A 26,939-nucleotide genomic window follows, 5' to 3' on the forward strand; every position below is an offset into this window, starting at 1 on the left:
ACCTTATTAAAGCCTAGCGTGTGCCACTTTCTGGCTTCTGAATAATCATTTTAATATGTAATTCTCTTAAAATTAGGGAAAGTCATGAAGAAATGAAGGTGAAAAAAAACTATTTGTGGCTCGTTTCCCTGACGAACGAGCAAACAGAGACCCGCTGCTGAGTCATCACTTTTGATTGAGCAAAACACAAGGAGCACATCATGTCCTCCACGGCTAACGTGCTAAGATGCATTTTCGGCAGACTTGATCAAACTGTTGAGCAATTTTAAAGATTTTTTTTTTTATTTGTGTTGCAAGTGCTCTACAAGGGTGCAATATAAATTATTACCGTTTCCAAATGAATATAATAAATTACAAATACATCATATTTAGTATGTATACACAATGCATGCCTTGTTACAAAAACAAAAATAATAGCATGGCTTATGTGGATTGACCATGCTGACTTTCCTAATGGTCATATTATTATAATGAGCATATAGGTTCAGCTGTACAATCATAAATTACTATACAATCCTCAACCTGGTCAATAATATGTGATCCAACACATTTATCTCAGTAAGTGAAACCTCCTGAATGTAACTGGGGTTAGACAGAAGACACGGTAAGTAAATCAGCTCCATCTACTAGTTGATGAAACGTTACCAACTCAGTATATGACAATCTCATGAAATGATGGAAACACTTGTTTTGGAAGGTTAAAAGAATGACAACAAAAAAACATCAGGTTTGTGATTTCCGAATAACTTGCACTGACGTAACCTTCTGGAGACCAAAGGGAGGAACATAAAAAGATCAGATACAGGAAATAAAAAAGGGAAACAGTTTGTGTGTGCAAAAATGTGAGGGAAGGAGGGGAAAAAATAATTACAGCATTCCTAAATTACATTCTTCTGTTATTAATGAACACTGAGTAGTTTGTGTCAGGGCTGGGCCTCTGCTCCTTTAACTTGTGTTCATCATAACCGGGTCATTAGTTGAACGTCTCATTAGCTTACGTCCACCTTAAGATGGAAGAGCCACGAATCCGGTTGCAGACCTAAATAAAGATATTTGTAATGATATTTGGGTATACGTGTATATATATATATAATTATTTTTTTACAGCGTAAAAATGTACTCCAAACAGGTAAAAAGTACTTACTCCATGTTGCTTTTCAGCTGATGCACAGTGCGCTTGTCCAGGTAGCGGCAGAAGAGAGTGAGCAGGTTTGAGGGCAGGAGGAGCGGCTCCACCAGTGAACACTGGGACAGCTGCCCCGCCACCTGGAATATTGTGTCCGTCCTAAAAGACAACAGGAACACCAATCAAGATCTTACAAGGATGTTAAAATACACCCCCCCCCTCCCATCATGTAATATTAGCCCTAAAATCCCCACCAGCTCTCAAAGTCACCGATGCTGGGCTCTAAGGGGACACCTGAGGACAGCAGCTTCTCTCCTTGGGACAGGAGCGCATACAGCAGGGACAGTCCAAACTGAGAGGAGAAGAGATGAATGAGGAAACGTCACAAAGGTTTCATGCAGAAGGCATAAATAGAAGCCAACGGGCAACAAAGCACAGACCTTGTTCTGACATGCCAGAGTGAGCGACTCGTACGTCGTTAGATGAGTCTCAGATGAAGTCAGATTTTTGAGGACAACAATTAGCTGACTGAACGCCAGGCCTCCAATCACATTTCGAAGGGGCGGGTAGAGCACCGGAAGGGCCTAAAGAAAAGAATAATCGTACATTACCCAAAACATGCAAAAACTGGGGGAGGCAGTATATTTTTGCCGTCATTTATATAAACCTTTAAGCGTATTGCAATTAAAGTGTCAGAGAAAACTAGACTTATGCACCTCCTCTTGGCTCCATTTTCAGAACAACTAGTATAGGTAAGTGTATGAAGAGGGTGTATATGAATATCATCGCCTGGTGGGAGGGGCTAAGGACAGGTGAGCTGCATCAGGAGGGCTCCATTTGTAGTTTTTCTGGTGAGTTTTTTTTTGGCCTTTTCCAGAAAAGTGCCTACCACTTGAATTACAATATGCTGAGAGCGGATTATGGAATTCTTGCACAATTAGAACTGTTAATGATTAGCTGTTTAACCTTTAAATGTCAATAATTGTGACTGATTAATGCCATAAATGAAACAGTTAAAAGAAAATAAACCTCAGGACCAGCTTGTCACAGCTGGTCCACCTTAAAAAGGTCCACCTTAACCACGTCCAGCAAAGCAAACTACCTCACCCAGCTTGAATTTCCTTTTATTTGCTGCATGAAAATTAATTGACCTTTTGAATGCCGTGTGTAGCCAAAGGTTCAAAAGGCACATTCAACCACGTCTCAGTCTTTGTTCAGCTGAGCTGCGTAGAGCACACTCCCCTACCTCTTCTGGATCTCTGCTCATCAGCGTAGGAAGGTTAGAGGTCACAATGCTCAAGAGTTTCAGCGCAGTGTCGTGTTTCAGAAACGGGAGCAGACGGGCGAGCAGCTTTTTGCCTTTTGAGACCAGCAGGAAAGGAAGAAACTCCACGCCGGAATTGCTACATCAAAACATTTGGGGAAATTCTTCACTCAAAGTCAACATCCATTAAAATGTTACTTGTGATAGTACAGCTTCATTAAGAACGCTAGACACAAAAAAAATTAAATGACACTTTTCAACAAGCAATATTTTAACAATATGCAGCACTTGATTGTGGTGGGTGTGCAGAACTTACGAGGGATTGTGGTGTTGCAGTTGGGAGTAGATATGCTCCACTTTCTGCTGGGATTTTGCAATCAATCTGGTTTCTTCCGCTTCAGACAAAACTGTACTTTTCATCCTGTCTGCCTCCTCGACCTCCAACAGAACCCCGAACAGCTGCAGGGCCGAACAGGTGTGACCGAGTGTTGGTGAGGGTAAATAAAATGCATCTAATCAAGTAATCAGCAGGTACCTTCTCTATTTTGCTGAAGATCTCTAACCGCTGTTGTCTGATGTCTTGTTGTTCCTGTAATGTGGAGAAAGTCTCAGTTTCAGGGAAGGCGGTTTAAAACACCTCCAAGATGCCAAAGATTGTCTGAAGAACACAGTCACCTCAAGTGGACCCTGAGGTTGGACTGCATGAACTGCACTGATGGCCCGGCGAGGAGAGTAACACGTGGACACAGCAACTTGACCCAGGGAGCCTTCAATGTGCACCACTGGAAGAGCAAAAGCACTGCAAGCGTGAGTAGAATCACATGCATTACTCATTTACACAAAGGTGTTGGTGGTTTGGTTCCAGAGGAATGTAGTAAAGAAAAGAAAATGAAGGTGTATTTTTAGGAGAATTTTAACTACATGAAAATAGGATTTTTTAAAACCTGTAAATACAAAGTTGGAGGTACATTTTTTTAGCCGTGAATATTGTTTGCAGGTAAACTTTTCATGCTGCTTACAGCTCCAACAAGAACCTTCACCACCGAGCCTGTATACAGCCTGAGAGGCAAAACTGAGCTGCACTTGCAGCTGCTAATTATTATTGCTTTGAGCACATGCCAATAACTGAAGGTGACTAAGTTGAGACGATGGACATTTTATCAACTCTGATCTTCTCTTCTGCACAGTGGTGGCAGGACAGTTGGAGAAATGTGCTCAGAGAGACACAAACAATAAAAGGGGAGACACACTCAGTGGAAACTACAGCCTGGCTGGAACCAGTCTAGGCTAATCAAATACCAAACAATGCGTTCCAATAGCATGAAAATATGACGAGAAAACCTGGTGCGTAGACGTCAGTTTTTGTGATGTAAGGCGTGGTGAGCTTGGGTGGCTCCCTCTTGCTCCTGATGCCCAGCTCTTCCTCTGCCATCTTCGCTTCTATTCGCCGATAGTACTCCTATGACAACGTTTAAATACGCTAGCCATGAAAAGCTCTGTCTTTGTCATGTTGCAAAGGTTGGTTTTTGGCTTAAAAGCTTTTACCTGGTAATAGTAGTCCTCGTGGTATGGATTCTCACTTTGCAGCTGAATCATCTGCAGCCTGGTGATCCACTCCTTCTCTTTGTCCGTCATGAGGTTACAGTAAGGATCCCAGTCCTCGGATTTTCTACAAACGGGTCATGTTGTTCTATAAATAATTAGCCGTTTTCTATTTCATAACATACTGAGAAAAAGAAAAAAAAGTTCTGAATCTTTAAAAAAAAAAAGAAAAAGGTCAAGAGCAGAGATTGGGAGCATTTTGATTGAGAGCAGAGCAGCAGCTGTGAGCCAACGACATGCACTCACGGCCTGCCCGGCTTTGTCAACAAAGCAAGCTCAGATTACACATATGGGAAGAGCGATTTCACTCTCTGTTCAGGTAGATATTACTCCTCTATATCCTTAGATACAAAATGTTAAATACAACTCCTTTAAGAGATGTAGCACCAACCTTTGGAATATGTGTTGTTTTTGACTAAGAAGTCGTTTATGTTGGGGGTGGAGCTGGGTGACAGGACCGGGGTATCTGTGGGTCAGACGACGTACATATTAGAGTTTCTCAATGCATACAAAACGTGGATGATGCATTATGACATGTTTTCTCTCACAGGATGTTAACATCAAGAAAGTTGGGTATTGAAACCAGCCAAGAGTTGCTACGTTTAAATGTAGAGCTGCATCTTTTATCTCCAGAAGGTACAGCTATGTCAGGTCAATGAAGAGAGTTTTATATACTCATGAGGGATGAACAAGACTGCCATGTCATAAATATACTTGATACTCAAAAGACTTTGCTGAGAAATATTTCACAACACAAAACAAACATTCCTGTGCTATAGGCCTACACACGATCATGACACACCTGAAATGCTGCATCGGATTAGACGAGGGGCTGTAAAAGGGGGACGGCCTCGGTGAGTTGGCGCCAAAGCGAAGTTGCATCATCTTAGGAGTCAGAGACTGAGGAGTGGAGGGGCAAGGCCGGTTTGTAGGAAACAGGAAGCCCCCTGTCTGAGCACAAAATAACGTCACGAGTAGATTTACTCAACTCTTTGTGAATACATTTACTATTGGCTTTAATGTACCAGAGTAGCTTTGATATGATTTGAACCTGATTGTAATGTTGACGTGGGGTTAACGGTTGACGTGAGAAGATGGGTGAACCTGGTCCCATGGAAGCATGAATCTGCAAGAACAAGCCAAGATTCAGTGAGGGAATGCCTGACAATGTTTGTTTAAAGGAAGAGTTCAACATTTTAGGAAATACATTTACTTTTGTGCTGGATGGGACTTAAGTGCCAAATTATTTCTAATTAGTGAGTTTTGCAGCTTCATACCAATTCATACAGACACGACTGGTATTGATGTTGTCATCCAACACGTGGCAAGTAAACGAAAAACCCTCATACTACTCCTTTAAAGAAACGATTATTCTATAAAATGAATCCACCACCTGAGGGGGGTCTATTTGGCCAAACTGTCGCCTGGTGTAGGATCCTCTGAGTTCCCCTCTTCTGCCCCTGAAGGAAGAGACAGGATATGGCAAATCCAGGAAGGTAGAGGACAGGTGTTGACCTCCGCCTCTGTGACCATCAATCACACACACTACAGCACTGTCCTACAAAACAGAATCAAATAACAACTGTATGTTAAAGTAACCCACTGTCACACAGATTATAACATGTGTTGTTAGGGATCTTTACCTGAAGTATTGATTCTGAGATTCTTCTAGTCTTTCTGAAAGAGGGCGACGGGTACTGAAGGGAAAAAAGAAACATCAAACAACGAAAGGAAACATTAGCAGTATGAGCAAAGTGTGACAAAAAAAGTTGTCGCTTACATCATCCTCTAAGGTCTTCTGGTACATGGCATTCCCAAGGTCCACTATGGCACTGTCAAGAGTCTTAAAAAAAAAATTGCAAAAATTGAGGACAAGCTGCTATGAGGGGAGCTTTCAGATCCCACATTTCAGACAATGAATTTAGATTAAATAGATCTCTATTAATCCCGAAAGGAAATTCTTGTGCCAGAGGTTGATCCAAGAAAATATGAAAAAAAACAATAGAGTAAATATATTACCTTATATGAACAAAAGAGCAATAGGTATTAAGTGTATAAGAAGTAATACTGACAGCAGTGCAAAACAGAATAGCAATAAGAGTAAAAAAACAAAACATCACCTTGAGGCTTGGTCGCCCCTCCACCATCCTCATCACAGCTGGGTCTTCAAACATCTGGCCCCTGCCCAGCCCTCCTCTCTGCCACCTTACTCTGCCACGCTGCCCTGGGGGAGCCCGGGGCAGATACTGTGGACTCTGTCTGGGAGGGGAGCGGGGGCTGTGGCAGGGAGATTTGGGTGGTTTGGGGTCTGGTGGAGGTGTTGTTGTTGTTGGTGGTGGTGGTGGTGGAGGCGGCGGCTCTCCTGCAAACTGAAGGAGACCTCTGCTGGTGTCCTCTGCGGTCCCTTGTGCATCGAGATCTACGACACAGATACATGTAGAAATACTGTATGACATGCGATTTACAGAGCAGGCATCGCATAGCAGACTGTAAACATTTTAGGTGTGGCAACAAACCTGCTAATCTCAATTGCTTCAACAAAAATTAGGTAATCCTGATAAATTAGTCTTTATCTGTGATCCTTTACAAAGTGAACTGAGTAGAGTTATTTTATTTTGAAGTTCTGGAATATGAATTTCCAGACTCCTCTACTCGAGTCGATTTTGCAGAGCCAGGAAGGCAGTTTCCCCCTTCATCCAGTATTTATGCTAAGCTATGGCTACTGGCTCAGTTTATCATACAGACATGAGTGGTACCCATCGCTCATGAATCTCTGCAAGAAAGTAAATAAGTATTTTCCAAAACGTCGACCCTTTAAAACTCTCAAAACTTTTTTTTTGGTCCAGTGTAGAAACAGTTTGTCATCAGTACACCTGTTGCCCCATCTGAGGACAAAAATGATTATATTGTACTTTGGAGACCCAGCTGGGAAATGATGGAAAAGGTCTGAGGAGTAACACATCCATACACACCCATTCCAAACGTCTCCTCGTTGTAGACGTTTATCTCCTCATCATCCTCAGCCATGGCCTGCAGAAGCCCACAGTCCATATTCGCGGCATCCTCTCCATCACTCCACTCCTCTCCATTCTCAGGCCACTGAGGCTGGGACACGTTTTCAGCCTCCTGTGTGGTCAAAATATATCATGACTATAAAGAAGGCAAAGAGACACTGAGCAGAAACAAGACAGGAAATGGTAACTCCTGTGTAGAAGAAGGAAAAAAAAAAATCACTGTAAACCACTTATAAAAAAAGATGAGGTTTTCACAGCCATTGTTGTAATATCACTCTGGCATTAGACCAAAACGCTTATGTAACCCCGGTTCTTCATAGTTGCACATATTTAGCATGCAATAAATACCTGATTAGCTTGTTAGCACGCTGTGTAACGTCACGGCCACATTTGAGACCTGCAGCTCGCGCAATACAACAATATTCACACATCAATAAGCAGCCAAATAACACCAACTTACTTTTTGCTGTTCTGTGTCACTCATTGTGTATTTTGGATTGTTTTTGTCTTTAACTTGACGCCGACGGGTCACTCACGGTGACTTTCTTTCTCCTACAAGGTTACCTGCTCTCTCTTGTCAGACAGCGAGGGAGGCTCATTAAGTTTTAAATGAACTCACCTGTGAGCTGCAGAGGCGACGTGCACACGTCAACACGCTTCACGTAGCTGTCAGCTCGACTCTACTGATATATGAATATTTTTATTTTTTATTTTTTATTTGTTTTTAAGCGTTTATATCGGGTCTGCTTTTCCTTTCCTTTTCAAAAACCTGGACACCTCCAGGATGCTGCCATTGATTTTAAAATAGTTACGCTCGAGCTCAAAGCAGTGAGCGGACACTGCCATCTAGTGGTCAGACTTCATTCTTTTAATTTCTGCAGCGTCAACATTTGTAGGCTCCATATTAATCTACACGACACACATACAATAAAATCCTTTCGTAGATATATTCTTACAAATGCATAAGTGGACGAAGAAGGGTTTCTGGTCTGTTTAATGGATTGATACTATTATAATGTACCCAATATCAATCATCAGGAATGACAAATGGAGAAAACGTAAAACAAAATAAATTAAATTATCTGTGTCACTCTCGACAAATGAGATGCATTATAAAAGGTTAACGAATATCTATCCATCAAATTCATTTCTACCTAATAGCTGACCAACATTTCTTCTTCTGCGTTTATCAATCAACCTTAAAGCTTGCATGATTGCTTTTACTTTCATCCACAACTGTAAAAAATAATATTTTTTGTGAGGCCAGAGAAGTATTTGAACTTCTTTGGACTTAAAGTTATAAAGTTATCAAACAATTTGTAGCTAGCTTTGTGTCATGAATCCAATATCATAAATGAAAACCTCCAGCTTCCCCCTCTGCATTTTCATTTAATGTACTTTTCTTTTTTAAACCTATTTTTCTTTCTTCACTTGTTATATGTCTGCTGACTCTTGACATATGCTATTTAGATGTTTATGCATTTATGTTTATGCAAGTACTAAAATTAATTTAGCTTTTACTTCCCACATAAAGGATGTGTAGATTTGAAAAGTTGCTTGGTTTAATTTTCTCACATTTCCCAGTTGATCCTTTGATTCACTCACCCATGTAACAGCACAACAATTGTGTTCTCCTTTATTTCATTCTTTGGAACTGTTTTTGGCAAATTGCATAGAGCAATAGTGAAAGTATAATGCAAAATATCTGCCATTAAACATATGAGAGCTTCCACAAAACATACAGCACATAGCAGTCAGCATACAATGTAGAAATGCAATAGCAGTGGCACTTATACTTTTTGCAATATAAAGCAAATATATTAAAGGGGATTTTTTTGCACAACAAGTCCTTCACTGAAACAATACATTTGCTCGAAATATACTGTTTCTTTTCTACCTTTGGCAAAAGAATTCAATTTTCAATATTCAATTTGAATCAATACAGTATGCATACATGACAAAATCATTTGGCATCATTTTGTATTCGTCTAACCAATGCTAGAGTTGTATTTTACACTGCAAGTCAAAATGCATTCCACTTTTATGTGAAATAAACTGAAACTAATTGGGTTGGATGATTCTCTTTTTATTCCACTCGCCCTCTCAACTCTAATATTCTTAAAACCAAGAAAGAGACCAGCTCCACCCTCATTCCCACAATAAAAAACAAACAACTTGAGAACTCAGAGTCAAACAGCTTCTTCACTTGGCGACCCAGAGGAGGAGGGGGAGGCAAAGTCCTGTTGTGTCCTCAACCAAAGAGTTTGATGAAGCAGGGGTGGCAGTAGGGCTTGTTCTCCTGCTCCTTGAAGCAGCCTTTGCTCAGGGGCTTCAGGCAGAAGTGACACACGAGGTGGTGGGGGTGGAATTTGGCCCCCATGGCGGTGACGCAGCGGCCCAAGATCGGCTGCTGGCAGGCCTGACACATGCTGCCACGGGACTGGTGGTAGTGGGCCTCACACAGCGGCTGACCCTCATTTTCGAAGAAGCTGCCGTTGACGAAGGGGCTGTAGCACTCCTGAAGAAGAGAGAGAGGGAGAGAGACGCAGTGAGATTCAGGCACAGCAGAGAGACCTGACTCATGACACTGTAATTAGACAGTTGCCTTGTGAAATGACAACTTTCTCATGACATAATCCAAACTTATTTTTAGTTTTTTTGCATGGTACTTTTACAGAGAGCAGGAACGCCCTGCTCACACAGTTACACACATAATATCATCACAAACACAGTCTGATCTGTTGGTCACTGAGCAGCTTCCCCGTAGCAGTTGTCAGTTAAGTGCCTTGCTCAAGGGATCATATAAAAACGTTGCTCCCAGAAATGTCCCATTTTTCCCCCAAACATTTTAGAAAGACGGACATCTTTCACATTGTATTTCCTCATTTACACGACTGTTCAAACACCTTTGTGAGCCTAATTTCCCTACTTGCATTTATAAAACGCCTTTATAATCTTTCAACCACTCAAAGTGCTTTACACCCATTCACACACACATGCGTACACTGACGGTAGAGGCTGCCATACAAGGGGCCACCTTGCCCATCAGGATTTAATGTCATCATTCACGCACACTCACACAGTCTTCTGGAGCAATTTGGGGTTGAATATCTTGGAGGACAGTTCAACATTCGGACTGAAGGAGTCTAATTATATTTCTAATTCCAAAAATGTATTTTTTTCCCCCTAAAAAAAATCAAATCAGCCTTAAATAGCCTCAACATACGCAATATGTGTGTAGTCATAGAATGTAAACTCCTCTTTACGTCATTATAAACCAGCCAAATTCCAATAAATATTACAGAAGACGACCTAATTGTCCTCAATAGTCTGCATTGGTCATTACCTCAGGATAAATGTAAAGCTGTGTTTTTTTATGTTATGATTGGGTCCCCGTTTTGTTTGTCTAATGCAAAATGCATGAGGACCACTGACCAAAAGGTGGTGGGAACACACGCCAAGAACGCCAGCAATGTGCCAACAATAGCAGTGAAGAAGACCTCTATCAAGTAAACATGGATGTAAACAACACTAGTTTCAAAATGCAAAAAAAAAAAAATCTGCTTTGCAAATGTTTAATGAGGAAGTAAATACACTCAACACATTTGTAAAACTGGAAGGATACAGATTGACCCGGCAACCCGGCGTTCAAACACTCACCCTACATACGAAGCACTGTGGGTGCCAGAGAGAGTTGAGCGCTGAGATGTAGTTTTCCAGGATGGGCTGGCTGCAGCCTTGACAGCGGGAAGCAAACAGAGTCAAGAAGCACTGCTGGCAGTACTGCTGCCCCTCACGGTCATGGAAACCTGCAGAAGACACAGTCTTACTCAGTTCAAGACATCTCTTTGATAAATGTTTGATTAACTGGATGATGCTCGGAAAGAAAACACCGTATGAAACGTGACTCTGGTCTGTTGGACGTTAATCTGTTTGGTTTAAGGTTTTACTGATGTGAGTTTTTAAAGGCTGACGGAATGTTTTGTTGTTGCCTCAGAGCTTGTTCCGCGTTTAATTTGGCAATTTTCATGCCAAAGATTTAGTATTTCCCCTGAATCCTTGGCAGGGTAAAGATGCTTTTACAACAGAACATTAATTCTCCCTTGAAAACCATACCAATTAAATGTTTTTAAGGGGGTTAGCAGTTTGAAGCAATGTTACAGAGCCCGCAGTGATTATACAGCAAACCCGTGCAAACAGATTTGTAGCTATTACAAACTCTGGGACAGATTACAACCATAAACAGAAGGTCATGCGGGGTTTTTTTAGGGCTGTTTGTAAGTGCAACCCTGCTGAAGTTCATTGTTAACAGTTGTGTGTTGAACCCAGACAGGATGCAGTGTGTGCCGCCCATTACCTTCCTCTCCAAACGCCCGGCTGCACTTGACACAGCAGAAACACTCTGGGTGCCAGTTCTTATCCAGAGCGGTGACCATTTTCTGAATGACAAAAGGAGTGAAAAGTGAAATGGCTTCAGATGGGTAGGGGGATCAATTTAGAGCTGATCATGTGTAAGTGAAGCATGCACACAACCGAGTCCCTCACATTCAGAATGGGCTTGTTGCATTGCGCACAGTGAGGGGAGAAGAGGGTGAAGTAGTCCGACTCGCAGTACGGCCGTCCGTCCTTCTCAAAGAAGTTGCGACTGCCTAACTCTGTCTCGCACTCAGTGCACACAAAGTGCTCTGGGTGCCAAACCTTCCCAAGAGCCGTTACCACCTGCAAGAGGACGCAGTCGAAACGTGATTAATGAAGACCATCCTTTGAAGATTACAGTAACGGGAACTGTCCCACCTTTTTGAAAAAGCTTATTCTGATAACTCACCTGTCCTACGACTGGCTTTTGACAAGCCGAACAGTTTCCTTTGGAGGATGTTTGAACTCCTTGTCGGGTCAGGTCCGACTGAAGCAGCCCCAGCATGCTGTCCAATGAGCCGCCGGAGGAGGCCTGTGGTGGGGGGGTGGGCTGCTGTGGTGCTGTTACCACTGGATTGACAGGCACAGCTGGCTGGGAGAAGAGACAGAAAAATGATGGATGGCACATCTGTCCTTGGTTTGAAATGAATTGCCATAAAAGACTGACTGTAAGGCTTTTAAACATCCAGATATGAGGCTGTCTGAGGCACAGCGATCAAACATGTAGTGTGTTCGGGGAAAGAGAAAGAGGGAAATGGAAAGGAAGTGACCATAGAAAAGAATTATCAAACTTTATTGGATGCAAAGGATTTTATGTTGAAAAGAATCCTGATAAAAAACACTCTAACACTGCTTAAAATAGCATAATATATTGTGTACTTTTGAACTTGTTTTGGTGTACGATGATGTATCTCATTACATTCCTGTGGATAAGTGACATTTGAACCCATTGTTCAACAATTGTATAGGGAAAAAAACATTGTAGAAGTAGCAGAAATATCAACTCCTCCACTGAAAGTTGTCTCAACTGATGGGAATGTAATTCAACCCCATTACAGGTTGCATTTTGTGAGATATATACACACATTTATGAGAGAAAGGTGGTCCAAGAACAAAAGTATACAATTAAATTGGTTTAACCATGGTTAAACCGGGTGCGTATCAACATGTTGAAACCTACTGCAAACTTGTTGATAACAGTAAAGAGTGTCTCCTTTTTAAAACTCACTGTTCCAGTAACCTCATGCTCACACTTGTTTATAACTCACAGCTGGACTGCACACTGGAACCAAACAAAAGTTTGCTCACATGCTAGCACACAGACACACTGAAGAAGGAGAATGAAGGGATTATGTACCATACCAAATGTAGATCTATAACTCTGACTTTCAACCATCTGAAGATATTTTTGAGGCTGGAAAATATCTCCACCGAGACTAATTTCCATCCTCGGGCTCTATCTGGTGACTGATTTATACCAGGAGGCATGTGCTGCGGCCAGGCCGCACAGTAATAGTGAAGTCGTTATGAAGTCAAGTGAACTTCTTCATGAACCCACCATGAATCAGCGTGAGCTGTGTTAAAGCCTGGAACAGCTGGGAATGATGGAAGAAAAACACCAGCGTGCTCTCGCGGTCACATTTTCGAAGAAAATTGATTTTGGTCATTTTTCGTGCTGTTGCGTGGACTCTTACTGTGCTCTGGACTCTGAAGTCTGACAGAGAAGCCATCAGTTTGTCCAATTCCAGTGTGGCTGATGTTGCCGAAGGCTTCGCAGAGCTAGAACAAAAAGACAATTGTTTGAATTCACCCCCAATTACACAATTCCATCAGATTTGACGTGTATACTGCACACAATTTATCAGAGTGTGACTTTGTGGACATTGCTGACAAAATGTTGATGTTGATGGCTGTTAATGTGCAACTATTTCAACAAGAAACTCGACAGTAAGTAGTTTGCATTCACTAGAATTGCAGTGAACTCTGGCGATTCTTTAGATTTGACTACGTTGAATAGTTTTGGTACCTGGAGGAGGAGCTCGTGGTCTTATCCTTGATCTTGTCCCTCTCATCTTTCTTAGAAGAAGGGAACTGCGCCAGGATCTCATCTGATGACAAAAACAAGGTCATACATCAGAAAAGATTCACCTCAGAGTTAAGCACGGGGACATAAAACACACACACACACACACACACACACTAACCTGTGATGTTAAACTGGGTGGCATTTAGCTCCTGTAACAGATGGTCCAGTTCACTCAGACCTCCTCCCAGCAGCGAGGAGGAGGAGAAGGCTGGCGGAGGATCTGTTGTGCGTGGAGAGCGCGGTTTACACACTGTGCTGTAAGAGAGGCAAAACGGGCGGTGTCCCAAATTAACACAGATCCTGGAACCTCCCGTCACTAATGTGGTTGGCTTCTTCGTGGTCACTTGTCATGACTCATAGGTGACTCTTGAACTGTGTCCATTCGGAAATGACTCATGTATTTACTCTCATCTGTCCACAGCGGTGCTTTAAAACACACTCTTTGCCGAATATGTGTAATTTTTGATGTGGTTCCTAATTAGCTTTGGGCAGATATTTCACATGCAAACAAAATGAGAGTGAGTCACTTCCTCTCTGATGAAAGATCTGAAGAACTTATATTCACAGAAATCTGCAGTGTATGGCCACTTTGCTACACTTTTTAAAACAATATATTCTTGATTACAACGTGTAAAACAGAGGGCGTTACCTGTATAATTTGTCTGGGTTGGAGTTTTGCGAAGATTTCATTGCAGCGGAAACCGTCTGAGAGACAAACCAGAAGTGAAAGATCAGAGTGGAAACAGAATCTGCAGTAAAAAAAAAAGAAATGAATCCCTCCCCAGTAGCTGGTGGTCTACCTGCTGTGGGGTGTAGGCGGGCGGCGGCGGCCGGGTTTGGGTGGACTCTTTGGGATCAGGGTCAGCATTTTGTGGAGGGTCAGAGGTGAGCAGGACGGGACACCGAGCCAGAGGAGAGCCGGTGTTCTCCAGATCAGCAAGGAGGGCGTCTGCAAAGGAGGTTTAAGGAAAAGAAACTGATCCAACAGCACGAATGCGATGAAATTCTGGTTAGATTTACAATTCAATTTAGCTTCAGAATGGTTTGGGATGAAAATGAAAGACACTCAACGACCCCATGACGTATCTTTTTTATCTTTATGAATGTCTTTATGAAGTGTTATCAGTTTGTTTATACAGCATTAAAGGGAAATAAAAAGAGATGTGAATTAAGAAACGGATAAAAAAAAACAAAGCATGCAGTACAGGAGACGAAAACACACTGGATGTTAGACAGATCATATGAAGTTATGTAAATGGCAGACACAATGAAACGTGCAAACACATGCACAGGCAGTTACGTACCAAACACAACAATACGCGGACTGAGAGGGTAGTTAGGTGGCTCAGGCACTCCTAAGGAGAGACAGACAGCCTGTGTGACCAATAATACAGCAGCAGCATATCAGCCCACACGTCAGACACGACGTGGAGGGACAATGAGCGTCCTCAGACACCAGTCAGTCCGAGGACCAGACAGTCGAGACGTTTGCACAACCCAGAGATAATCCATCGACACAGCGGAGTTATTAGAGCGCACACAAAACTTATCCAAGACATGCCAGCGTTGAAAGGAAGCAGAGGAGGAAGAGTGTTTAGCAACTGATATCTAAATCCACTCCACCCCGGTCTCACTCACTGCAAGTGGAAGCTGTCCAGAAACTTGCTCATGGGTTAGGCGCTGCAGTTAGTGCTGACAAGTCCATCAGGCCACAGTTTGTAAAAAGAAAGTGTGCTGAACATGAGTACTTGAGACGAGGCGCTGCTGTTTTGACTAGATTTAATTTCACTGTTTTTACCGGGTTCACACAGACTTAAAGGGGCAGTTCACCCCAAAATCAAAAACACAACTTTTTCCCTTTACCTGTTTATTAATCTAGATCGCTTCCACAGACCAAAAACCAGAAACAAGAACAGGAACCATAGTTCCTACATGAAACTGCTCAGAGGTCTGTGGATTATCTTGAGTCGCGATTTCTTGAATAAGACATTGATGTTGAGTTTTTCAAATGTATTTTCTTTTTTGGGCGCTTCGTGCACCACAAGCGAAGTGCCATACAATCCCATTATACTGGAGAGAAGGCAGACATCTCTACGGCCAACCAGGACTCGGCAACTCGCACCAAAACAATCTAGTTTGATAAAATAGCATTACAGGTAAGAGGAAAAAACTGTTTTGCATGATACACCCCCACAGCCCTATCAGATGAGGTGAAGCATCCCTTAATCAGCACCCTTCATGTTAAAATGTGTTTATTTCTATTTTAAATAGAGCAATAGGGTATTATTTAACATTATTAAAAGGGGAAATCCAACATGATTAGGGACAGAAATGATCTTTAAATACACGTCTAAAGTGATGCAATATAATTGGCTCGTGCGCATATATGTAACACCAGCTAAATTACTTTGACAACAATATTCCAGACACATGTGCTAAATGTAATAAATATAAGAGGATATAATGGCATTTTGAAGAAGTAAAACATGATCTTTATGGTGGAGTGCCCCTTTAAAAAGTTGATGCTGTTTGCATACGTCTTAAATACAAAACCTTGAATTATTGATGCTTAGGTTTGGTCTCATTAGTAGGTTTGCACACCACTACCAGTTGGAGTAAAACAATATGAATGCTTCAACCATTTCATCCGTCACGTTTTTTAAATCTATTTGACCTCTGCTTGCTTGTAAACACACTCCCAACTGCATGCTGTAGTGTTAACACTGACTCAGGCTGTGTAATTGAGTTATCATAGCTGGCATTTTATCGGTTATTAACATACAATAAATATACATCTTAGCAATTGCAGAAGTACCCTCTGGCTGTGAATCACTGATCTACTGGTAGACACTTTTAAGAAAAAGAATCAGGCTTAAAACCAGGTACCTGAGCAGAGGCCCGTGGTTATAGTTCGAGCTTTCAGGTGCTGTCCCTTGTTAAAAAGCTTTAACTATAACCCTGTGCTGAAGACCTCATCACTCCATAAACACCCGTTAACTGTGCGTTGGTTTGTTTTGGTAACGGCAAATCAACCGATTAAACGTCTTCGGTGATCAGTTACGTGACACGATGGACAGAACCAGCTCAACCCGCATTAGTTCATCCTGGCGGTCACCTCTGCCACAGATGATTCACACTTCTGGTACGACCATGTGGTGAGAAGCTTGTGCATGTACTACTGGCCCTCCTCGCTGCTGTGTGTTTCTCTCTCTCTCACACACACACACACACACACACTTTTACAGACCGGTCTGCTCATATAAGGAGCTGAACTTCTCTCAATGGGAATCGTGACCATATTTAGAGCGGCCTGTCGACTTGTTTGTCTTGGCCAACGGCCTCTCTAACAAGTGGTCTCTCTCACAGGAAAGCCTCGCCAGATCCAAAGCCTAAAACGTGCAACATTATTAGACAACAGCATAAACAGAGCGTCCCGAACATGGCCACCGCCTGACTAACGCTCACCCAGTCACCCAGTAACTCTGGGTCTCTCTCCCGTGTGCAATCGGATCCAGATGTGCCCAGATGTGCTTGGCTACATCTTAGCCATTCCTTCCAGATTTGCTTGTAAAGCGTAAATCCCCTAATTCTGAAGTGGACGAAAGTTCCTGAGAAAGCAAATGGGCAGCTGAGGCCAAAAGGGCCGTTCTTTTTTTTCATTGAACTCTGTGGCTTCTTTTTTTTTTGTTTTTTTTTAAATAGCAGCGTGGCCCTGGGCTATTTCAGGGCCTTTCCGACACACAAAGAGGGAGCTTCTCATAATGTTGTTTTGAGAAAAAGAGAAGAAATCTTCCTCTGAGATGTTCATCAATAGAAAAAGACAGAAGCAGTCACGCTCCCAGACGCTGGCCACAACCCTCTTTGATGTATTCAAAATGGAATACTCTGTTGAGCATTATGTGGCTTATCTCCATCCCTGACCCGTTAATATGAATGGATGGGAAAGCCCGCCGTGGATCCCTTTTAATCTAATTTACAAAGAATTTATTGAATTTGCAGGGCATGCACAAAGCACTCAGTGTCGGGCAGAAGGAGTAATGTAGTACCAGTTCTTGTGGTACCTGTGGGAGTATGTGTGCATGTGTGGCCTGTTTGCTTAAAAAGGTAAATTCTGCAACAAAATAAAATACTTTTTAAATCTCAGGAGGGCGGGAGAACACTGTAGAGAGAATTACTGTGAACAGGACAATATCATGAGATAAGGAGGACAAATGTTTTGACATAGAAGTTGTATATTTATATTTCAGGATGTATCATAGCTTTTCTCTACCTTAAGATATTATGGGAGCCAATAAAATCCCCCTTTTTCATTACAGCCCAGTACATGTCCTTGTGGACAGAAAAGGAAATTCTACTCCACTGAGACTGCCAGAATGAACCTTATTTCCTCTGTTTGGGCCAGAGACTGTGAGGTCTGGGCACACCACCCCTTTCCCAGAGATCCCCTGAAGATATCTCAACGTGTAGCAGAAGAACAGCACCAATACTTACCCAAATCGTCCATGGTGTGGTTTCAGCCGAGTGTTTTCCTCTCCGTGTGACACAATACGGACGCGGACAGCATTAATAAGTAGTGATGGAAGCGTATCAAAGCCCGCAACAGAGACTAGTCTCGGCGCTATTGTCTGTGCGTCGGTCCTGAATAACTTCTTGGACACCGTTATCCGCCAAGAGAGGAGGAGGAGGAGGAGAATGAGGAGGGCGTCCCGTTTCTTTTTTTTCCCCTACACGACTCTCTTCCTATTTAATGCCTACCAGGACCTCAGACTGGAAGAAGGCGTAGTTAAATAAATGTGGTTTACAAACCCCGCATTCCCCGGACACGCGACGTCATCCTGGACATTCCTAGTCCATATTTGGGAGAGAAAATTAAGGATTTCGTGGCGACGCGAGCTGCACAAACTGCGGCTCGACGCCCCGCTGCGACGATGTAAACTGCTACATAAAGTATTGGACGATGCACTTACTGTCCTTCACAGCAGGATAAACACTTAATGGGCGGCGCCCCCCCTTTTCTTCAAGAAGGAGCTTGTAAATGCTTGTATTTGGAAATGCTCATGTAGGCTTTATCTTTTCTACTTTGTCTTTTAAATATAGTATTTTATACCGGCCCCGTAGACAGGATCAAAAATAAATATTAGTCTACATCTAAGTAATCATCAGACCATTTAGAAGAAGAGAAAAGTAAATCTGTAATAAATAGATTGTGCTTTTTTTTTACACATAACACACACGAGGGGATTTATTTGTGGCCGGTATGAACAACCAAGTAAGAAATAATCAATGTGAGGGTGTGAGCATCTTTTAAGAAATACATGAAAAAAAAGTATCCCCTAAAAACTGTTTTGGGGCTCTTGTTGCCTCTCAAGTTCCCATCAATTAGATAACACACTGCACAAGGCAGATGTCGGCAGCTTCATTAGATTCTGCAGAGACCCATTAACCTCTCTGATAATGGATTCCTCACCAGCTTTGCTGTATGCCATGCTAGTTTAAGTTCATTTGTTGAAATAACTTAATTTAGGAAAGTGCACCATGTGAGCACATTAATATAAGGTGATAAATATGTTAGAATTACACTCTGACATAACGCCTACATTTGAGTACACAACATGGTGGCGGTGCAAAGTCCCACACAAATTTGCAAGTAATGTGAATACCAAAAAGCAACCGCCACGGTGGACCTGAGACTTTTGGGAACCCCAGAGGTCTGTAGAGGGGAGGATCATGTTTGTTGTGCATATTCATTGATAAACTCCATCGAACATGGCACAAAATAAAAAAAAAAATGCCTTTGTAAAAACCCAGTGTGTGAAACTTGTAATTATAAAATAAAAACTAGTAGCAGAAACTACTAGTTACCCTTTTCACTGAAGACTTTTAGACGTCACACAAAAGCACAGGTGTAAATAATGAAATCCACAACGGCTGAATTTCACTTAGCAGCTTCAGTTTCAGGGTCCTGGTGCTGTGCATGCTGACTCACTGTCACCCCTTATTTGGACACTCAAATAGAACAGAGCCATCGTTAGTGTTATTAACTACACCTGTGTGTCTCCTACGATGTCCCTACTCAGAATGTCTGCTGTGATTAAGGCCTATGGTAGCTACAGCCCTTCAACAGACCGCTTACATTCCGTCATCTTCTTTAAATGTTGACGTAAGCTTGCATTTAAAATAACAAAAATCAGCCAGCAGTGTAAAAAACAAAACAGGAAAAACTTTTAATTATGCAAGCTCACAGTTACAGGCAATGTTTGTGTGATTAGGGGGGAAGGTGCCACATTGAAGTTGGGGACATGTGGTGATTAAGTTTTAACGCCAGTAAACCCTCCTCCTGTGTATACCGTGTGCCACAGACAGAATATCCTTTGACCAAAACAAAAATCCCTCTGCTGTCCAAGAGGTACCCGCCTTTGGTCTCAGTGCATGAAACATACAACAAAGAACGGACAAGTAGAACATACTGAAAAAACAAAAATGATGACACGAAACTACACAGAATTATTATAAAGACTTTCTTTCCTGGTATGAAATCAAATCAGAAACGTACAACAAAACTGGGAGAATCACACCAAGGAAACAGTATCAGTTCACGGTTTATCTTTAAAGCCTTTGTTTTGAATTTTCTTCATGCAGTTTGCCGATTCAGACGCCCGACTCCTTACCTATGCATGTTACTTCTAGAGCACTGTGACACACAACTACGCTTTCACCTTTTCCAAAATATTAATGACAATAATTATAATAACTCACGCACAAGCACACGCACAATCATACTTTCCAAACCAACATATTCACTCAAGAAGTTTTAGCCAGTTGGTGCTTAAGAGCAAAGTCAAGGAGCAGAACCGCATGTGATGTGGAAACTATAAAGAGTTTAAAAAAAAAAATTAAAAAATGATTTGTGAAGCAAATTGGGGGAGATGCTGGGATGATAGCATGAAGGTAACGTGGATAGGCTTGGTTACCTAGAATGTCCCCCATCCGTCAACTGAAATTATATTACATTATCCTCCACCCTGCTACTTCTCCACTGCAGTTAATCCACACACACCCACTTCCATCCTTCCATCCATTGCTCGTTTCCTCTCCCTGTTATCACTGCACGGCCTGTTCGTTGGCAGTGCTACCGGAGTCCTGAGGCTTCATCACATCCGGGAGTTCTGGGGGGCTGGAGAAGGCCTCGACGTGGAGCTGTTCGAACATCTCATCTGAAGGAAAGAGGACACAAGGAAACATCAGCTCCCTCACGACAGCAGAGTTGCATGTGGCTATAACTACTGTGGTTAATGTTTTATGATCAAAGTGTTTGGTCACATGCAAACTAGTGTATCTCCTCTCTGGAACTAGTGAGAATCACAAGATAATTTTTGGTATATCCACGATAGAATCCGATTACTTTTATAAAGTCTGGACAGCGAAAAAATCCACATGGGATACAATTCTTGTGAATCATATCCAGACTGCATTCATAGACCGTTTTTAGTTCAATTAAAAACTAATCTCTAGAGATACTTCTCAGGCTGAAATCAAATATTTAATGTACATTGTGATGAAGAATTACCATAAAACCAAAATAGCCATGGCTTAGTGATAGAAAAGAAACCATCACATCACCTTTATTCAATAGATAGACTGGAGAGGGGGATGGAGAGGGGACAACATGGGGCCAGAATCAGATTTGAACACAGACCGCTGTGGTAAGGACTCAGCCGGGGTACAGGGGACGCTGGCTCTACAACGTGAGCTACCTCGCTGTGGCCCTACGTTGTGCATTTTACTGAAAATGCATAAAAAATAGCGATATTAATATCACTGTCTTGTCTGCATTGGATTCGTCCCTGTGGGACTTTTGAACACTGCTGCATAATCCTAAGTGTGCTCTCTCAGTGCAAGAGCATGAATGGGTGACAGTAGTTGATAATCACAGTAATCTACTGACATACATACTGTGCAGCACCCAATTACAGATCTTGGGAGCCTAAATGAGTTTGATGCAGATTAACTTGCACAAAGCGCAAATTATTGTCCTCAATCACGCAAATGTATTACTGACATTCAACTAAACTGAACAAGTAGACTTCTAGATTGATTTCCCACCATGAAAAGCTGAGTTCCGTTGGGGAAGAAGCAGAAAGACAGGAAATCACCCAAATATGAGGAACTAGAATTACTGCCCAGCGGAGTAATTTCTAAATCTAATCAGTTTATCAGTTAGTGCAGGTGGACGTTTTGTGCCAAACTTAAAACTGATTCCTTCGAGGTGTTCCTGAGATTTTAGACCGATAGACGGACAACCAAAAAACATATTGCCTCCGGCCACAGCTGAGGCATAAAAAAAATAACCATCCCCAATTCTTAGAAGCAAAATAAATATAACGTACCATTTACGCGGAAGGCCAGACCAACTGTAGCTGGAGCTTGAGGTCTGGCAGTCTGGTTGGTGAATCCACAGTCTCCAAGGGTTTTGCTGTCCTCTAGCGACTGGTCATCCTGTGGGACAGAAGTTAAAATGTATACATTGAGTGTGAGATTTAAGTCACCCGTTGGAATGACAAGCTACATGCCACTACCATCACCCAGACAGAATTGTGATGCCGTCAGATATGTGGCTGGACTTAATTAGGTATCACTGGCCTACTTGTCCCTAAACTCACTTTGTACAGCCTCTGGTCTTCAGGTGGTCTCTTCAGAATTCCTTCAACAATACGCTTCAGCTCATACACAGTGGTAGACTCCTTGGCATCTGTGAAGATTGTGGTCTTGTGACGCCGGATCATTAAGAACACGTCCTAAAGGGAAAGTGGGGGATAGAAATATATGATTTAAAATCTGTGTTAAAGGCATTTTGAAGAGGAGGGTTTGAAATTGGTGCTAAAAATGTTTAGAATGGCATCAAAAAGTAGATCTTTAGAGGAATCTGTGGGTCCTCTAACCACTTTTTATTCAATAAAACTCCTCAGGAGGACATGCAAGTCGTGATAAGTGTCCACATGGCACATGCTTATTACACACTACTGAACTGTATGTAACGTTAGACTAAGCTAATATAGTTGGCGAACCCTTTTAAAGGAAATTCAAGTCTTGGTTGATATGCTAGTGTGTCAGGCAGGTTATTTTTAGGACACAGGGGTAGTAACACTACTGACAATTCGTTGATTCATAAGCTAACGTTACCAACAATCAGCGAACAGTGCAATTAGCTCCGAGCTAACGCAACATTAGCCTCGAGAGGTTTGAGAGTGAAACAGTTAAATGACAGTTAAATGACTAGACACTGTACTGTAGGTCTGACAGTGACGGTAAACGCTCGGCTGTTTGGACCGGCCTGACTGGGTTAGCTGGCTAACATTACTTCCAAGGTTAGCCAAGCTAAGATAAGTTACCTCGCGAACTAGATACAACTCTCGTTATAGCCATCGCTAGCGGTTGATGAGAAGGCGAAGCTAACGTAGCAAACCTAGCATTGTTAGCGTGCTAGCAAACACACACGGAAATAAACATGACTGCTACCGTCGGTATCGTTTGTTAGTATAAGCGCTAATACTTTTAAACAAAGAGCTGAACGTGTATTCAGTGTTTGTATCTAGGCATCAATCTAAAAAAACCGACCGATAATAGTAATAAAGTTACCATTTCAAGTGCTCAGCTAGCTGGCCAGTTGCGCCAGCCCTGTGTTTGTGCAGCACAACCCCAGACTGCACCGCTTGCGGAAATTGCGCAAGTCAGATAAGCGTTCCGTATTCACGGAAGAAAAGTACGCAACGCTGCGTATCATTTTCAGAATTTGGCGCGAGGTAACGTTGTTGACATGCTCGAGGGGAGTACGCTGCAGTTTGATTTGGACACTGACGAGCTGAGCCCCGCTGTTTTTTGAAGACCGTCCGCCGTTAACACTGTATTATGGTCTGTGTAACTACGTTACTTAACTCTACTCTACGTAAAGATGAACTGTCAGTACGTTGTTTAACTGTAGGTTAGCTAGCTAGCGAGGTTACGTCATTATGTTGTTGACTAACGTTAGGTTGGGTAGGGTGTTCCTTACTCAACCTAGCTACCTTACGTTCAGGTTCTACCTGTTGACCCCGATAGCTCTCTACTGGCTAGACCTGCTCTACAAACGAGCTGACCACCAATAGATCAAGTGTATCGATACTTATATCAGACAATTGGCCGAGAACAAGTCAAGCAGGATGTTCATATATCTTCAGTCGAGAATGATAGTATATAGCTGGACTGACAAATACAGCCTCCACTAATTCCTGGTACTTAAACACAGTTGTGTTTGGTGCCTGAACAGATCGGCACATCCAATTTGGTCAGTTTTAGTGGGACATTTAAATATTATTTGCTTTGGTTCTTTGGCAATTGAGTGTGACAGATTACTTCATAAAAGGAGAAAAAAAAAGTAGGTTGCATGAGCAGTGCAAAATGGCACATTTTCAGTACATTCATCGGTCAATATTGCTTGTGCTTAATTTTTTCCTCTTGAATGTTTCAGCTCTCCATCTTTGAAGAAAGGAGCTGAAAAAGTGCCGACACGATGTCCGTGGCGGTGGAAACTACAGCGTCCAGAGTGCCTCTCCCTCTTCCGACCCACTTCTCCCACGCGGAGCAGTCCTTCTCCCTCAAAAAGCGCCGTTTCCCCTTTTCCTCGTCGTCTCTGTCCAACTCATCCTGCTCTTCCCCTGCCCGGCTCTCGCATTCTCTGCCCCCACTGCCGCCATCCAAGGGATGCCCCCCTCTGAGCCGGATGTTTCCCCAGCACCTGTCCCCCTGGACACCCCTGTCCGGTTCCCTCAGTAAGTCTCCCCCTCCGAATTCGGTATATGATCCCAGCAAACAGCAGTCCTATTTCAGTCAGTGCTACACTAATTTGGGCCTGCTGGGAAGAGGATCCTTCGGAGAGGTCTACAAGGTGAGCAAAATGTGTCTATATATGTTAATGAAAGTGATGTAATTACATATATTGAATTATATGTTGTTAGAGATCCCTGCGAAGAAGACAAGACTTCAGCATTTTCTTCATTTTTCCAGGTGGAAAGCAACAAGGATGGCCGTCAGTATGCAGTCAAGCGCTCTGCCCACCGCTTCAGGGGCAACAGCGACAGGAACCGGAGTGTGAGGGAAGCCAGGAACCACGAGCGCCTCTGTCCTCACCCTCACATCTTGAATTTCGTGGCAGCCTGGGAGGAGTGTGGCCGACTGTACATCCAGACAGAGCTGTGTAGCACTAGCTTGCTGCTCCATGCTGAGAACCAGCCTCCCGGCCCAGGTGTGTCCGCAAGACGCGATACAATCTACCCAGATGTTGTGTTAGCGGTCACATTTTGCTCCATATAATGCATGATGTTCTTGCTCCAGACGTACTGACTTGGCTTTTCGTTTCCAGATGAGCCTGCAGCCTGGGCCTACCTGTGCGACCTCCTCTCAGCATTGCAACACTTGCACTCTCGCGGTTTTGTGCATCTGGACCTTAAGCCCGCCAACGTTCTTATTACTGACTCTGGCCGTCTTAAGCTGGGGGACTTCGGGCTGCTGTTTGAGCTCAAAGAGAAGAGCACAGAGTCCGTCGCGGGGAAAGTAAAAGACGACGTCCAGGAGGGAGATCCCAGATACATGGCCCCTGAGCTGCTCCGTGGGAAGTATGGACCCGCCGCAGATGTTTTCAGGTACAACTAACATAAATAAGAAAGTTAAATCATATCGTGAAACATGTAACCGATTGATCTGTTGTAAATCAGTGCCCAAATCTCCTTTTTTTTTTCCATTTAGTTTGGGTGTTTCTATTCTGGAGCTTGCCTGTAACATGGAGGTTCCAAACGGTGGCGAGGGCTGGCAGCAGCTCAGGCAAGGCTGCCTCCCCTCCGAGTTAACCAGTGGTACGATCCACTTCCTTTTAAGTCCTCATAAATTGTTCCATTATCTTCAATCTACCTTTTGAAACGACTCATGTTTCTTCTATTTCTGTCCGTGTTTGCAGGGCTTTCGACTGAGCTTCAGACAGTACTGCGGATGATGCTCGCCCCAGAACCGTCTGAGAGGCCGACGGTCTCTGAGCTTCTTGCTCTCCCCTCTGTTAGGAAACACAGGTGGAAGAGGCGCCTCTATCTTCTGGTCGCCGAGACCACGCTGACACTGGTCTCCCTCTGTCAGGTACGTGTCTGCCGGACGCTACATGTAATGTAAACCTGAAACATAAAAGTGTACTTTTTAAATCAACCCTGAATGTTTCATTTTTGTGTTTTTCTGCTCTTTGTTTCCCCATAGTTGGTAGTGTGCTTTGGGTGTAGACTGCTGTCGTCCCTTCACTTGTCCTTTCTTCCTCACTGGACCAAGCCACTGCCCTGCACTCCTCCTCAGGGCAGCTGGGACAAGGATTTAACCCTGCCCCTCAGTGCCATGCATGCTGACTCAGGGAGCCCAGAGGATGACGCTGTGTTTCTGTTGGATCCCACGGACCCAGAGCTTTCCCCCACCTTCTCACAAAGGTAGAGAATTGTATTACGACAGCGAAAATATAGAGAATTATTTGAAGACTGCTTTGAGCTAAATGTGTTATTTCTGTCAAATTCCCTGCTTATTTTATATGTTTACATTTCCTCCATTCCACAGGGTTAAGTCTAGACTGTCTGTGGAAAGCACATCCACTCCTCTCCCCGGGTCCCCGAGACACAGTCAGCGAAGTCCTGCCCACACACCTACTCACTCAAATCTGGGTGATTGGTCCTCCTGTAACTTAGCGCAAACCCCTTCCAGCATCCACTCAAATGGTTCCTGCCACACACTGACACCCAGTGCAAGCCCCATACATGCAGAGCTTTATGCAGATCGCATGAACGAAAACTCCACGCAGAGCCGTCAGTCATCATCCACCAAGTCCTCGCAGCGAGGGGGTCGCAACTGGGTCCGAACCGAGGAGGCCTTACCCCGACCCAACTTTGAACCAAAGAACCTGCTCAGTCTGTTTGAGGATACAACTCTGGAGGGACAGCCATGAGTACCAGCCTGTTTACATTTAGGGGAAATGTGCTTTCACTTTGAAATGTCTAGTGAAGAGGAACCCCCCTGTTTGAATGTACCTAGTTTGTATGAACTGTTTTTTTTGCCATATTGTAACAGTCTTACAACAGCTTCTTTTTATGCATATTTGAAAATGATATATTTAGGGAAAAGGGTTGAACATGTAATCAGACCTTGAAAGCACTTTTTAAGTTTGTGTAAATGCAATCTGTTGCTGTAATGACAAGTCATTGTGTAATGTTGAATAAGTTCTCATCGGCTATGTGTACTCTGAGTCATTAACCTCATGAGGTGCAGAAGAAAATAAAACAATGAGGGAAACAATCTAAACTTGTGCAATATGTTTTAGGTTGAAGGAACTTTAAAAACGTGTGTGTCAGATTAATTTCCCCCATCAGTGACAGG

At 42.9% G+C, this 26,939-nt stretch overlaps 4 protein-coding genes across 5 annotated transcripts; 1 reads left to right on the top strand and 3 right to left on the bottom strand.

Moving 5' to 3' along the window:
• Nucleotides 1–302: 302 nt before the first annotated feature.
• On the bottom strand, nt 303–7,602 carry patl2 (PAT1 homolog 2). Its single transcript, XM_079183332.1, has 19 exons — nt 7,467–7,602; nt 6,965–7,118; nt 6,113–6,411; nt 5,773–5,835; nt 5,636–5,689; nt 5,386–5,550; nt 5,044–5,118; nt 4,795–4,943; nt 4,384–4,458; nt 3,936–4,059; nt 3,732–3,849; nt 3,066–3,172; nt 2,926–2,979; nt 2,707–2,849; nt 2,373–2,529; nt 1,567–1,710; nt 1,381–1,478; nt 1,145–1,285; nt 303–1,039 (listed from the first exon to the last, which is right to left on the bottom strand). The coding sequence occupies exons 1-19, from the start codon at nt 7,488–7,490 to the stop codon at nt 1,006–1,008; spliced, it is 2,178 nt and encodes a 725-aa protein (XP_079039458.1). The 5' UTR covers nt 7,491–7,602; the 3' UTR covers nt 303–1,005.
• Nucleotides 7,603–8,640: 1,038 nt separating this feature from the next.
• On the bottom strand, nt 8,641–18,140 carry LOC306712754 (transforming growth factor beta-1-induced transcript 1 protein-like). The gene is made up of 11 exons (XM_079182165.1): nt 18,000–18,140; nt 14,309–14,457; nt 14,158–14,213; nt 13,627–13,763; nt 13,449–13,530; nt 13,117–13,201; nt 11,832–12,014; nt 11,552–11,725; nt 11,364–11,445; nt 10,667–10,815; nt 8,641–9,524 (listed from the first exon to the last, which is right to left on the bottom strand). The coding sequence occupies exons 1-11, from the start codon at nt 18,010–18,012 to the stop codon at nt 9,258–9,260; spliced, it is 1,377 nt and encodes a 458-aa protein (XP_079038291.1). The 5' UTR covers nt 18,013–18,140; the 3' UTR covers nt 8,641–9,257.
• A 1,568-nt stretch (nt 18,141–19,708) lies between these two features.
• Nucleotides 19,709–23,219, bottom strand: LOC306713338 (elongin-B). The gene is made up of 4 exons (XM_079183002.1): nt 23,145–23,219; nt 22,169–22,303; nt 21,896–22,004; nt 19,709–20,722 (listed from the first exon to the last, which is right to left on the bottom strand). Exons 1-4 carry the CDS (start codon nt 23,145–23,147, stop codon nt 20,610–20,612), a joined length of 360 nt encoding a protein of 119 aa, XP_079039128.1. The 5' UTR covers nt 23,148–23,219; the 3' UTR covers nt 19,709–20,609.
• Nucleotides 23,209–26,826, top strand: pkmyt1 (protein kinase, membrane associated tyrosine/threonine 1). Of its 2 annotated transcripts, none has more exons than XM_079183000.1 (8): nt 23,209–23,417; nt 24,013–24,429; nt 24,549–24,786; nt 24,904–25,183; nt 25,287–25,393; nt 25,495–25,667; nt 25,782–26,002; nt 26,127–26,826. In XM_079183000.1, the coding sequence occupies exons 2-8, from the start codon at nt 24,055–24,057 to the stop codon at nt 26,509–26,511; spliced, it is 1,779 nt and encodes a 592-aa protein (XP_079039126.1). In that variant the 5' UTR covers nt 23,209–23,417; nt 24,013–24,054; the 3' UTR covers nt 26,512–26,826. The 2 variants fall into 2 exon arrangements, with proteins under 2 accessions (XP_079039126.1, XP_079039127.1); XM_079183001.1 differs by lacking the exon at nt 23,209–23,417 and adding an exon at nt 23,730–23,829.
• Nucleotides 26,827–26,939: the final 113 nt, after the last annotated feature.

This window comes from Pholis gunnellus (assembly GCF_910591455.1).
Source record: "Pholis gunnellus genome assembly, chromosome: 21".
Lineage (NCBI taxonomy): Eukaryota > Metazoa > Chordata > Actinopteri > Perciformes > Pholidae > Pholis > Pholis gunnellus.

What these genes read in the sequence shown, in the direction of transcription:
- patl2 (XM_079183332.1), bottom strand. Translation starts at nt 7,490, where the DNA reads ATGAGTGACACAGAACAGCAAAAA. An exon ending in CGAGGAGACGTTTGGAATGG is followed by an intron (nt 6,412 to 6,964) that starts GTGTGTATGGAT and finishes TCTGTGTCGTAG; the next exon opens with ATCTCGATGCACAAGGGACC. An exon ending in AACTGACGTCTACGCACCAG is followed by an intron (nt 3,173 to 3,731) that starts GTTTTCTCGTCA and finishes TTGCTCTTCCAG; the next exon opens with TGGTGCACATTGAAGGCTCC.
- pkmyt1 (XM_079183000.1), top strand. Translation starts at nt 24,055, where the DNA reads ATGTCCGTGGCGGTGGAAACTACAGCGTCCAGAGTGCCTCTCCCTCTT. An exon ending in CCTTCGGAGAGGTCTACAAG is followed by an intron (nt 24,430 to 24,548) that starts GTGAGCAAAATG and finishes TCATTTTTCCAG; the next exon opens with GTGGAAAGCAACAAGGATGG. An exon ending in CACTGGTCTCCCTCTGTCAG is followed by an intron (nt 25,668 to 25,781) that starts GTACGTGTCTGC and finishes GTTTCCCCATAG; the next exon opens with TTGGTAGTGTGCTTTGGGTG.
- LOC306713338 (XM_079183002.1), bottom strand. An exon ending in AAGACCAGAGGCTGTACAAA is followed by an intron (nt 22,005 to 22,168) that starts GTGAGTTTAGGG and finishes TCTGTCCCACAG; the next exon opens with GATGACCAGTCGCTAGAGGA. An exon ending in TCTGGCCTTCCGCGTAAATG is followed by an intron (nt 20,723 to 21,895) that starts GTACGTTATATT and finishes TCTTTCCTTCAG; the next exon opens with ATGAGATGTTCGAACAGCTC.
- LOC306712754 (XM_079182165.1), bottom strand. An exon ending in CCGCCTACACCCCACAGCAG is followed by an intron (nt 14,214 to 14,308) that starts GTAGACCACCAG and finishes TTTGTCTCTCAG; the next exon opens with ACGGTTTCCGCTGCAATGAA. An exon ending in AACCCAGACAAATTATACAG is followed by an intron (nt 13,764 to 14,157) that starts GTAACGCCCTCT and finishes CCTCTCTTACAG; the next exon opens with CACAGTGTGTAAACCGCGCT.